General features: G+C 37.0%; 1 protein-coding gene across 1 annotated transcript; it reads right to left on the minus strand.

The window, feature by feature from the left end:
* Positions 1-627: 627 nt before the first annotated feature.
* On the minus strand, positions 628-7,353 carry LOC115699021 (uncharacterized). The gene is made up of 5 exons (XM_030626234.2): positions 7,135-7,353; positions 4,407-6,946; positions 2,430-4,160; positions 1,853-2,105; positions 628-1,759 (listed from the first exon to the last, which is right to left on the minus strand). Exons 2-5 carry the CDS (start codon positions 6,861-6,863, stop codon positions 1,188-1,190), a joined length of 5,013 nt encoding a protein of 1,670 aa, XP_030482094.2. The 5' UTR covers positions 6,864-6,946; positions 7,135-7,353; the 3' UTR covers positions 628-1,187.
* Positions 7,354-14,293: the final 6,940 nt, after the last annotated feature.

The raw sequence follows: 14,293 nt of genomic DNA on the forward strand, positions 1-14,293 counted from the left end.
GTGATAATTTTATTTTATACGCGTGTAAAATCGACTGTTTGAACATTGTTTTCTATATTGTAAATTATTCTGAATTTCTCAAAATTTTGTAAGATATCTTAAATAGCCATAACGTACATGAATATGAAAAAAAATTAGATTAAATTTTTTTTCTGAATGCCGAAATAAGTTAAGGGTGCATGAATACATCTCTTTTAAGGGGGTGCATTGTAGAATCACCCATTTTTTTTGTGGCAATATATATATTTATTAATTCATGTTGAGTAATTCTAAGTCAAATTTTTAAAAGAAATTTGAAATATTTTTAAAATATACAAGCTTATGTTTAAATTTTCTAAATCTTAATCTCTTTTTCTACAACTCTACGACATGAACACAGCACAATTTTTTTTTATGGATCAAATTAGGAGTAAGAAGTTTAGCGTGCGTCGACATGCCTAGCGCAAAATATACTGACATGTTTTACCACCCTTACTAGAAATTGACAGAAAGCATTAGTGACATGTTTTACCACCCTTACTAGAAATAGACAGAAAGCATTAGAAAGTGTCTAATGCAATAGCGATATAAAAAGTCTTCAACATTTATTTTCGTGCGTTTATGTGTATGTGTATATATATATTCCCATTAACGCTAAAGTAGTAGATAGTATTAATCCATATTCAAGTGGTGTGTTGTATTATTTTCGACAACTACTGCTTTGATATCGAACACTTGAAATAACCAAAAAAAAAAAAAGAGGTGAGGGGGACAAATGAAAATGATGAGGCTAAATGGGGTAGTGAACAAAAAAGGTAAAAAGAATTTCTGTACAAAGTGATGATGCTTAACCAATATCTCACAAATTTCCCTTAGCCCCGCAGTTTCAGTTCAACAATTTGTACTGAACCAAGGGATGTGCTCAAGTTGGCAAAAAGGGCTCACAGGAACAGGGTAAGTTGCTGGCTGCGTCCAAGTTTCTCCTTCGTTCTCACCAAGGACGACGAATAGCTCTCATGTTAGATGCTTGTGGCGAAGTCCTACTGACAATGACGAAAAGTCTCACCATTGTTGACGAAGTAAAACCTGGCTTTCTTTTCCAGTGAGAAAACAATGCCTATGACAAATTTACACATATTAGGAAGTCTCCCAAGCTGCAGAACAGCATGTTAGTGAAATTGGGAAATTCTCTCTCCAATACTTCAGTACTACCCATCGTCGTCTGAGTTCTCAGAACATTCTTCCATCGCTTCAGCAGTCATAAGAGCAGCCACAGCCTTGTGAATTGCTACATCTGCTCTGTAAACCATTCTCTGAGCTCTTTCTCTCTTAAGCTTCGCAATGTTAATAGCATGTTCAGCAGCGCAAGAAGCATCACGCAACCTGAACTCATCAAGATCTGGACCATCAAATTTCTCAATGATATGCCTCTGAGATCTCTCTAGGTGGAAATGCTGTGGACTCTGCCACTCAGAAGAACCAATATTCCACTGATGATGCTCATGTCTTTTTTCTAACATTCTACGATCATATAAAGCCATCGCCTGGCTGTCGTTAGGCGAAACTATATTCCTGAACTTCTTTGACCTTCTCTTGTGAAATCTATGAAAATGATTTCTGTCAAGCCCAATGTTACTCATTGACATGCTAACTGCATCCCGTGGCAAAAAAATCCTAGGAGATGACATCTGAGGCAATGGGGAATCATCTAAAGAGTCATAATTATGCCCTGGATATACAAACTTCTCATCCCCAAAAGAAAATTCATTCAATCTCCTTCCTGCAGAAGCATAGAATGTAAGAGTAATGCAATGCAAGCAAACCGAGAATAAATTTGAATAGTAATGTGATACACAGAGGATAAGGGGCTTACCAAAGGCATGGTAACCATCCTGATCAAATGTGGCATTGCTTTGCCCGGCAACTGAGAGCTTCTTGTGTGACCTTTGTTTTGATCCCTTATCTGGAACTTCCAAACCCCGTGGTTTCATACAGAAAGCAAACATGGGTGGCTTCTCAATTAGTTCAAATCTCTCCTGGCATCCATTTGGATAGCTGCTATGAAGTTTGGTCATTGCTAATTCCCATTCTCTCACTTCTTGTTGGTACCTTTCCCACAAGGGCGGCTGAATAACAAGACAAGTACATTAACAAAGGAAAAGCATCCATAAACAGAGTCAGCAGTAAGTTTAAATAAGAGTTGGAACTACAAGCTATAGAACTGATCATTGTTCAGAACTTTATACTTTTTACTTTACTTCTTAATTGCCAGTACTCGCTGTTTAAAGTACTCCAATCCAACAGCCAACCACATAAACCATCAATGTTTTTTCATCAAAATAAACCATTCAATTATAAATACGCATACTTTTCAAGCTTCAGAGAATATTCATGCACATTTATTAGTTTATGACTCCTTGAAAGTGATGACAGTATAGATGAAAAAGTACCTGAAGATGCCTAATTAAAGGCATTCCATTCTTCTTCCTTTTCAGCTGCCAATGCTCGTAAATGACTTTAATTACATCCATGGGCCCAACTCCAGCCGTGAGCTCTTCTATTTCATCTGATGTCAACAGGTCCCGCTGTTGAGAATATGCAGCCTTCTCAAACATGTCCATAATTTTCTCAAACATCTCTTCAGATATCTTTCCTGAACTGTCGTCATCAAATTCTGAAGAATTTTTTCGTGTGTTCAGAATCCACTGCTCATCATCACTATCCATGTCATATAAAACACGAGATGGATTCAAAGCCATCTCAACATCTGTTTCAACCTGTCTAAAGTATTTAGAATTGCGAGGAAATGCTATTTCTGTTCCATTTTCGTCTCCTTCCTCAATCAAATGAACACCAGGAATAGGAATGTTTTTCATCGAAGCAGCTCGAATGTTCCGATTGTAACATTCTTCGTGCATCTCTTTGAAAAGAGCCCATTGGCTTCTATCCTGAAACTCCAAAGTCCAGTCCTTTCCTCCCTTCCACATCATAGCATGTGTGTAACGGTTTGTTGACCCAGGCTGCAAAAACTGATGTGCCTTGTAGGAGTACTTTGTTATACCTGACACCTTAACAGCAAGCTTCCACTCATTATGATTTAAAAGCTCCAGCACAACCAGTGCCCCAGATTCCCTCCAACCTCTGTCACCAACAGTAATTAAAATATTTACATCACAAGATAACAACTCCAAATTTCTCTGTGATCCTTTGGAAACATCTGTTGACCTCTTATCATTAGCTTTCCTAATTCGTTTAGAGGGAAGATTTTTTTGTATACTTTTTTGCTTTGGACTGAATTCAGAACCTCCAAACGGCAATGAATATGACACCTGGGTTCGTGGCTTCCTAGGTCCATTGCTAAAACCATTATAGACTGCGCCTGCCTTCCCGTCAGACCAGCCATGTGAGGGATATCCAAATGATGCATTGTGCTTATTTCGATGCCACGTGCTTCTAGGAGCAGTGGGGTTAGGGCTGGGAAAGATGCTACCATTTGCACTCCAAGGAAGCTCTGAAGACTGCTGAGCACCATGTAACTCCCCAATATGAGACTTCTCCAACCGGTTAAATGGTGGGATTTCAACACTGAGACCATTCAAAAAAGAATGACACCCAATCTCAGACGTATCTTTGCCAACTGTAGTCCTTGAAGATAGAGCACACTGGTCTGGCACTGGATGGCGGTTTTGCCATGCATGTGGCTGAATGGTTGCCACAGTCCCAGCCACACTATCATCGTCATTGTGGTAAAGCTGGGAGGATTTTAACCTACCTCCATTACTACAAACTGAAGGACCGGTGCTTAACTCCTGCCTAGCAGAGGAGAAGCAACCATCAGAAGCAGCCTCCGTCGAAAGATTATTCATATTATCCTCAAGAGTGAATTCTGAACCTTTATTTGAGCATTCCTCCATACTAGAGCTGTCATCCATCAACATGCTTCCAGAATTTTCTAGATGTTCTACTGAATCATGCTCCTGGAAGCTCAACCAAGCCAGAGAATGCTCAATAAGCAGCGTGCGATGCAAACTAAGAAAGAAGGTAGGGGCAGCGGTAAAAGAAAGAGCAAGAGGAGGAAGCTTTTTGTACATCTCATCAGAATTAGGACGGATGTTTATAAAAGCAGACTCCCTGGAGGGACCCATGAAACTTATTCCCTGCCTACACCTCTTCTGTGTGCCCTAATCAGTTACAAAATTTACAAAAGTCAATGTCACTTACATATATAATTTACAATAACAAACTACAAGACCACATCAAATAAATGTTAACTTCCTTGTATAAAAAAATGATTGTAGTACTATCCAACTGCAAATATGTTAATCAGATAAAGGTAAAACAGCTACAGAAGAGACTTGAAAATACAAAACCCTATTACCACCTCCTAAGTTTATATTAAGATTGAAACCTATCAGAAGATACCTTACCTTGGTTAAAGTAGGCTGCCTCCATACTTGAGAATGAGAAGAATGGTTTGCTCTACTCTGAAGCATCTGAATATTAGTGTAAGTGCATTCGGACCGAGGTAGTTGCTTATTGAGTAAACAATGCCTCTTGAGTTTCCAGTCCAGAAACGTCCACTTTGAATTTTCCAACTCAACATAGTTGTAAAATGCGAACACAAGCTGCTTTTGAAGACGCTGACAACATGTTAGCTTGAACCTGATTGTTGTTACTGGCAATTGCAACTCAGCAAATTTCTCGTGTTCGGTAGGTTGGCGAAATGTACCCAATACCAGAAAAACAAAGGCCAAAGCTTGCTTTAAACAGCCTTTAAACAATAGATACCTTAATCCAACTACATTGTCTACAAAAAGCATCTCCAAATGAACCTGTGGCCATGTGATCACCACTGCACCATAATGAAGCAGCATTGTAGCATTAAACAACCAAAAGTTATCCACTCCTAAGGAGTGATACAAAATATGTACCAATGGAAAGTCTATATCGAACTTGAACTTCCCTAACTCAATCTCTGGAAGCAATAATTTAAGCACACCAGCCTCGTCAGCAGACCACAATGGCCCACCTTGGTCCAATCTTCCAACAAATACATCCTGCTTTTCAAAATCCCCAATTTCATCAACAAAGGGAGCAGAGGGACTAACAGGAACAAATGCACTTCTACAGAAATGATTCTTCTCACATCTGCGGGACAGTTCTACACCAGTCTTGCGAAACCGCCTCCTAAAATAAACAATAGGCATTTTGCTGTCTTTGGGGCAAGTAATGCTTTCTGAGGCAGAATCCCCCACTGCATCACCAGCATATCCATTGGTTAACTTTGAACATCTAGGCAAATTTCTTTTATCCCTTCTCATATTACCACTTCCTACAGAACCATGAATAGAGACAGAATCTTTAGACAATCGAGCCAGCAGTGGCTTCATAGTTGATGAATCAGATGTCTTCTGTTTCTTAAAAGCACGAAAAGGAGATTTCACCCGCCGTGTGGATCGAGCCAGCCAAGAAATAATGGGCTCCGAGTCCATATAACTACTGCCTATACAGCTATCATCTTGCGTGGGTAAATCCCTCTTCCCCTTATCTTTTTTGGGCTTCAAGCTTCTTTTTTTCTGATCAGAACTTTTATCTTTGCCCGATGATTTTCCTCGCTGAACCTTACCAGGAACTTCACTAGGAAGTAGCAAGAGTTTGAATCTCTCGTTTTGAAGGTTAATCCATTCCTCATCACGGTCATCATATTTAACATGATGAAGTTTCCTTTCTTCGTCGTAGTCATTTACAAGACCGTAATACCAACTCTGGTCCAAAGGCCAAAAAACCTTGATTCTCCGGTTCAATACCCAATAAGCATCCAAGTCCCTGAAAAAAAATTCATAAAAATGTCGTCTTTTTCTTGAATTTCCTTTCTCTTTGTGCTGTTTCCTTGGCCTCAATACTCTGCCAGCAGTATCATTTGATGGAGATTCAGAGCCAGACAGAGACTTAGATCTACTTCTAACATAATCATGATCGGAAGATAACAGAAATGACAACTCATCCACAGATGCCAGTGCAGTTGCCTTGTTGCTTGATGAAAACCCAGTGCAGTTTGGATCAAACCGTGAAGAAAGCATCATTGCTGCATTTTCTTCAAGATTCTCCTCATCTTCTCGGGTAGTATTGTGTGTCGTAGAAGGTTTGTCACTCAAGGGTTCTGCTTTTTTCACAACATCTTCACTGTCTGGTACAAATTTTTTATTTCCACGTCGTTTCCTCTGTGATTTTTTTAGAGACAAATCGCCATTATTTACAACAGAATGACTCACACGCTCATCTACTTCCTCTACATGCCTAGTTGAGTTCGACTCGCTACTTCGGTTTTCCTTGAACTCATCAAAACCAATTTTCCGTTTGACCTTCTTCCAGGACTCAGCCTGACTTCCAGAATCCTCCCCACTTGAATTACTCTTCTGAACAACAAGGTCCACTTTACTAGCAGACTGGCCTTCTCGCTTCGACTCCTGACCACCTTCAAATTTCTTCCGCCCCACAAAACCCCGTTTGCGCCTAGGGACTTGAATGCCATTACCAAGAGATGAAATGCTATTAAACCCAATACTACCGTTCAAGTTCTGACCTCTCTCCAACTTCAAGTTCTTCGAATCATGCAAATCAGAGCTCAACCTGCTATGAATAACACTATCTAACCTCTTGCCATTACTGCTAATACTCTTCAAACTACTGAGAGACACCTCTTTTTTACTATTTTTCTTCTTCTTGTCCCTATTCTCATCAACCTCATTTCCAGCTACCTTTCTCTTCAATTTCTTGTTTTCAACTTCTTTCGAAGCTCTAGCTCTATACAAACTCTTAAGATCCAAAGATCTCGATTTTTTGGGGACATCGGTGCCATGTGAGGTTTCTATTCTACTTTCCATCAACAACCCCTCAATCCAAAACCCCGAATCAAAGCCCAGAAATTTTCACATTCCATCGTACAAGCCTCTGCACATTTTCAGATCTGTACCACCAAATTCATACTATAAAATTAAAAATCACCAAAAATAAATAAACAAATAAATCCAAGGAAGAAAAAAAACAACGAAGCTGTGGATCACGCCCTTTACCCCCACTCATTCAGATCATTCCCGCACAAATTCAATAAACAAAAATAAATTCTTTAAAAGCATAGACTAATCAAACTCGTACCTCAGCAAAAATGACAGAGCCCATCGACTCCTCAAGCGAATCGTAAAGATCACGTATAGTGGGCATGAATTAGGATATGAATCTGGACCTCCTGATTTGAAACCCTAATTCGATTATTCGAATTTCAAAATTGATTTTCGTTAATTTCTATTCCCAATTTTTTTACCGTGAGAGACCCGGACAAGACCTAGGGTTTCGTTTGATTGCACGAGTGGAGGGTTTAGATCGAAAATAACTAAAAAAAAAAAAAAACGTAACTACAAAAATATTTCAAAATACACGTGTCGCATTTTTCTCCGTAGGATTTGATAATTGAGGTGGAGGTTGTATTCTGGTGGTTCGATCACTTTAAAAGGTAGTTAGAAAGGAAACAGCTTCATGGCAAATGAAGCATACGTGGACGGTCAAGATTAACTATTAGACACGTGGCGGAATTGGATTATAAGGTTACTTTGGGCAATACGTGCTAGCTAATTAACGTGATATGGATTTAATACATTTTGGAATTTATGAAGACAAAAAAAATAGTTTTACTTTACTTGACCCGCCAAAAAAAATAAAGGTATAAAATGAGAAGACTAGACCTACTCTCTCTACTGTGGAATGAAGATCTTTTATTAAAAATTGAGGTGGCATATTCTATTAAACTTATTAAAATTTGACACATCAATTAATTTAATTTATATTCCTATCAAAAAAAAACTAATTTAATTTATAGTAAATATGTTAACTATTTTTGTTAACTTTATTAGAGATTAAATTTTTTTTATAAATAAAAAATTAATTAAAATATCAAACTTTGATAAGTTTAACACACAATATAAATACCAATTTTTAACAAGAGATCTTGATTCTCCACTATGTGAGAATACACATCGCTTTCTTGAATGACCACGTGGCACTTTTGAATTTGGTAGCGTATACAACAAAACTATCAAAAGAGAAAGGAGAATCACTCTTTTTCGGTTTTATAGTGGACTGGGAACTAAGCGTACGTTAAGATTTTTGCCCTTGAATTTTGACATGTAACGAATCATGTTCTTAAATATTTTTTAGCTTTCAATACTAATTATAAAAAACGACATCTAAAAATTAGGTAGTCGCACCTGATAACTATCATAATATCAGGGCTCAAATTTAATTCACTTTCTGTACAGATTTTAAGTCATTTACATATAGGTGAGTGCACACCTGATCTACCTATGATGACATAGAGACTAGCTCGTGAAACAATAATATGCACAAATCATGATCAATATGGTTCTTATCAGTATAATTAAAAGCAGACATATAATAAAAATAACAAAAGAACACATTCTCTTTTATTTTAAAAAAAAATCGACAGCATAACGACTATATTTTGAATAAACTCAAAAATTATAACCTGTGTAAATATTTGTACAAAAATTTATTTGACACTCAGTGCCCCGGAACAGTCCAAAAAAATGCAAATTAAGTTTCTAATTTTTCAAATAATTTGTAAATCATAAAAACTGGAATATGTCTAATGCTATTCAACACATATAAAATCAATGTTACAAATTTTATGTAAAACTTGAATCATATATAAATTGTGTATGAAGTGCGGAATTAATCAAATATATATGCATTATGAACAAGGGATCGAAATACCTTCAGTCATTAAATCTTTGAGCTTCAATCTCACACAAGCTTTGATCTGCAAAGGAAACTGATTAGCGTGGGTAATCGGGATTCCAAGCTCGATCTACTATCTTTATATAGATTTATTATTTTTCACCGAGACCCTGTATTTATGTAGGTGAGACCTCCTATTAAAGTCTCTGCCACAATTAATTGTCAGAATATTTTGACAATTAATGAGGAAATATAATCTGGACAACTAAAATAAATTAAATTAGTAATTAAATAATGTTGACCACATTTCGAATATTTATCAATTAAACTAAATACTGACTTTTAGTTAAATCAATTAAAATTAATATAATTAATAATTCCAACATTAGAAAATATTCTTATATTCTCTCACTTAATCGATATTATATTAATGTGCCACTCAAGTCCAACGATTATCCAAGCTAAATAACAAATATATGAATCATGGCAATAGGTCCTCATTATATGGTGAGTATTATCTTTCATGTATTACGATATATATATATTCATTATATAATTTCATGTGACAATATACTTAAGCGAACAAACTCTAAATCTTATGTTTATTCTGGTCCTTTTACGATAATTTTCTCAGATAAAATTAAGGTACACATAAGTACGATAAAATATCCAAATTAAAGTTTCATTAAATAATTTTAGTTATACAACTAAAAACTACATAGGGGTAATGAAATCCCATATTTACTTTACGAATCTTGAATTTGTATTACAGCATGTCTTTAGTTAAGGATATTGCGATCACCCAATTCAGTAGGGAAATTTGACTAATTATGCATACATTAGGGGAAAATTAAACTTATGTGTATCAATATTGAAAAAATAGGTATACAATTATGTTGAGTAAAATGCCCCTTATACTCACTCAATTCCTCCCAACCGTCCCTCTCTTTCTCTCAAACCTCATTTTCTCTCATCTTCTCTAACAATTCAAACTAAAATTTTATTTTTAGTATACAATTAACCTCTCCAATGGCAAATTGTTGGTAAGGACATTGAGGAAGTTGTGTTATCCTTTTTGAATTCTGGGAAGATTCTCAAAGAAATAAATGCCACTACCATCACACTCATTCCCAAATCAGTTTGTCCTAAAAGTGTAGTTGACTTCAGTCCTATCTCTTGCTGTAATGTACTATATAAGGTAGCTACCAAGGTTATTTGCAATAGGCTTAGGAAAATTCTTCCTGCTCTTATTGTAGAAAATCAAGGTGGCTTTGTTCATGGGAGATATATAGCACATAACATCTTGGTTTGCCAAGACTTGGTCAGATTATATGGAAGGAAGAATTGTAAGCCTAGTTGCATGATCAAGATAGATCTAAGGAAGGCATATGACACCATTGATTGGGACTTCTTGGAGGAGATGTTAACTGCCTTTGAGTTTCCTATGCAGTTCATACAATTAATTATGAATTGTATTAAGACTCCAAAGTTTTCTCTTCTCCTTAATGGTTCCATGTGTGGATTTTTTGAAGCAAAGAGAGGGTTAAGGCAAGGAGACCCCATGCCCCTTCTTCTTTTTGTTCTTGGCATGGAGTATTTGTCTCGAATATTTAAGAAGATTGGGGAATGGCAAGGATTCAAATTTCATGACAGGTGTTCATCCCTCAAACTGAATCACCTCTGTTTTGCAGATGACTTGTTGGTGTTTTGCCATGGGGACTTTATTTCAGCAATGCTCATGCTCAAAGGCCTGAAACTTTTCTCCTCAACTTCTGGTTTGGAGCCTAATGTTCAGAAGACTTCGGTGTATTATTCAGGGATGCCAGAGTTGGAGGTACTAAGGATTCTAGAAGCATCAAATTTCTCTAGAAGCACACTGGCTTTTAGATATTTGGGGATACCGATTTGTTCTAAAAGGCTATCTAGAGTGGAATGCCAAGAGCTTCTAGAAAAAATGACAGGAAGAATAAGAATGTGGAGTTCTAGGAACTTGTCATACATGGGGAGAGCAACGTTGATAAACTCTGTACTTTTGGCTATCCATACTTATTGGGCTCAAATTTTGATCTTACCAAAGAAGTTGCTGAAAGATATTGAAGCTGTTTGCATATCTTTTTTATGGAAAGACACACAAGAGAGCTCAAGTCCAGGATTGGCTGCTTTGGATAATATTTGTCAAACAAAAACTGAAGGAGGTCTCGGGTTTAGAAACATCAAAAATTAGAATATAGCAGCCATGGGAAGGTATGTTTGGGACATTGCAAGTAAGAAAGATTGTTTATTTGTTAAATGGATTCATAATGTGTATTTGAAAGATGGTAGTTGGTGGGATTATGAACCACCTTTAGATTGTTGCTGGTATTGGAGGAAAATTGTAGGTGTGAAGAATAAGTTGAAGCAAAGGACATATGCTGCTGGTTTTGTACAGCAGAGATATAAAATTCAACATACCTATCAACTTCTTTTTGACAACAGGGAACGACTCTCTTGGTCCAAGATTGTTTGGAACAGGTTAATCATTCCCAAGCACAAGTTTATCTATGGCTTGTGTTCTGGGGAAGATTAAACACCAAAGAGAGGATAGGTAAATACAACACAAACATTGATTTGACATGCTTACTTTGTGGACAAGAAGAAGAATCAAGTAATCACTTATTCTTTGAGTGTGAGTATAGCCAAAGATGCTTAAAGGGGATAATTTCCTGGCTGCAATGGAGATTGACAACAACCAATATGCAGCAGATAGCAAAGTATATCAGCAAAAGCAAGGCAATACCGACTGCTAGGAGGAACATTTTGAGAACAATTATGGCTGTGCTGGTATATCACATCTGGAAAGCCAGAAATGATGTGTTTTGGCATCAAAAATTATGGCATACAAAGGTTATTATACAGAGAATACAACAGGTTTGCACATTGAGGATTCTGGGATTGTCAACCAAGATCAATGAAGAGGATAAACAATGGATATTAGGAAACTAATTGTAACAGATTGATGTACCGAGTGTAGCATTGTAATACTGAGTTGCTGAATTGAATTGTAAATGTAATTAGTTAGTGTAGAACACTAAGAGACATGAGGAAAGTGGATTGAAAAAAGAGGATGTAAATTGTAAAAGTTTTGGTTGAGCAATAGAATGACTCTTATTCATCAAAAAAAAATTAACCTCTCCAAGCTACTAAGAACTAGAATTTAGGGATTTTGGTGTGAGACTCCATTTTTAAGGCACCCAACAACTTTTAGCAACAATCAATGGGTAAGTAATTTTTTTTTTTTTTGGTTCTTATGTTTAGTTTAGAATGTTATTTTCATGATTGATTTATGGGTTGTTGTTATTTTTTTGTTGTTTTGTGTTGAAATGGTTGCTGTCTGGTTTGTTCTAGTTATTTCTGCATTTTTTTTGTCTAGTCTGATGGGGCCCGATAGGAGCCTGATGCTAGTCTGATGGGTTACTTAGATCTAAGGTCAGGGATGATGACCCGACTGGCCCAATTATGCCTAATGCTAGTTCGATGGTCAACTTAGACCTAACGGTAGGGTTGATGGGCCCGATAGGCCCGATACATGATCGATGTTAGTCTAGGACCTAAATCTAGGACTGATGGGTCTAAATATAGGCCTGATGGGTCTAATGGTTTGCTTGGACCTAAATCTGGGATTGATGGGTTCGATTATAGGCTCGATGGTGTCCGACTGGGTCCGATGCTTTATAGATTTATGGCTTTTTAAGGACCTTTTTATCACTTTTCTGTTAGATTTTTGTTTTAAATTTGTAATGGTGTTTTTTTTTTTTATTTTTGTGACTGGTTCAACTATTTTTACGTTTGTTATGTATAATGGTGTTTGGGAGCTTCAGGGTAGAGATTGGTTTTTAACTGAGCCAAAAATTTGACATTTGAGATTGATACGAACGTAAGCTACTCACATTTAGTTGATCTTTTGTAAGAAGAACTCAATGTTGACAAAGTGCAGTATGACGTAAAATTGAAAGTGAATTACAAGTACATCAAAAGCTTAATGTATCGCCCTGAAATTATTAGAAATGATAAGCGTGTAAGGTTATTTTTGTCTATGCTTGCCAAAAAAAAAAACCAGATGAATTTGTTCCATTGTTTGTGACTTTAGAAGAAGAAGAATGTTTGTATCGATCCTAGTCCCACACCAAGTACTGTTAAGGATACTCGTAGAAAGGTTGGGAGTTTTATCCCATAAACAAATCCAGAGGTGTTAGTGGTCGATGTGTTACCTAAATTATAGACTATGATGCCGACAACTGACATTATAGCACAAATGCCCTTTCATGATGATTTTATGATGGTTCAGACCCTAAATAGTATGCTGAAGGCAATGATGATGTAAGAGACAACCAAAATACAGAGGTCCCTATTGTTGTAGCTTTGAACTTGACTCCACTATCGTACCAAATACCCCCTAGGCAACCGACACAGAAAAGAATGCCCCATAGAAAAAATCGCCAAATACCTGGTACTAGAGTAGTCTTCTAGATGGCGCTAGGGGAACCATTGATGCTAGAAGTCCTAGTGATGGTAGAAGAACTAGTGAAGTTGGAGGAACTACTGACGGTAGAGGTCCTAATGATGTTAGAGGGACCAATGATACTAGATTTAGCAATCCATTTTCTTCTTTGACAAGTTACGGTAAATTCAAGGAGAAAATATTTATAAAAGAAGACATCGAGTATCATACCTATGGGTGGCACACCAGGTGGAGAGTTACATCTAGGAGAGGTTTTAGAGACAAAGATCATTTAAAGATGGTTGTTGGCTTGTATGCAATGAAGAAAGGATTCGACTACTTCGTAAGGAAGTCTGGTACTGTTGTTTGGTACGTTACATGTAAGGATACAAATTGTAGGTGGAGATTAAGAGTGAAGAAGAACGTACTTTCTAACATGTTTGAGGTGACTAAATTTCAAAATGTACATAAATGTTCCCTTAATTTCAAGGAAAGATAACTGTGAAGTATCACCTTTGATAGTTGCCCACCTAATTAATGATAAATTCGCAACTGACGGCTCAGATCATTTGGCCACTGATATAAGGAAATATATGCACAAGGATTTTGGGATCCAAATGAGTTATGAAAAGGCTTGGAGGTGTAGAGAGAAGGCACTACACCTAGTTCGACATACACTTGAAGATTCATACTCAAAATTACCTGGTTACTTGCACATGCTAAAGTTGAGAAATCCAAGTACCATAACGGATTTTGTGGTAGAGCGTGGTCGCTTCAAGTATTGTTTCTTCTCGCTGGGTCCTTGTAGGCGTGGGTTTAGGTTTGGTCGGCTTGTTGTATGCGTTTAGGGGTCTTTCTTAAAGACTAGGTGTGGTGGGCAAATATTGTGTGCAGTGGCACTAGATGCAGGCAGCCACATTTTTTCGATAGCTTTCGCGGTAGTTGATAGTAAAAACCAAAACTCTTAGACCTATTTTATGAGAAAATTGAAAGAAGCGGTTGGTGATGTTAAGAACTTAGCCTTCATATCAGATAGGCATCAAAGCATTGTTCATGCTTTAGAGCTCGTGTTCCTTAATATACACC

Source organism: Cannabis sativa, chromosome X, assembly GCF_029168945.1.
Source record: "Cannabis sativa cultivar Pink pepper isolate KNU-18-1 chromosome X, ASM2916894v1, whole genome shotgun sequence".
Lineage (NCBI taxonomy): Eukaryota > Viridiplantae > Streptophyta > Magnoliopsida > Rosales > Cannabaceae > Cannabis > Cannabis sativa.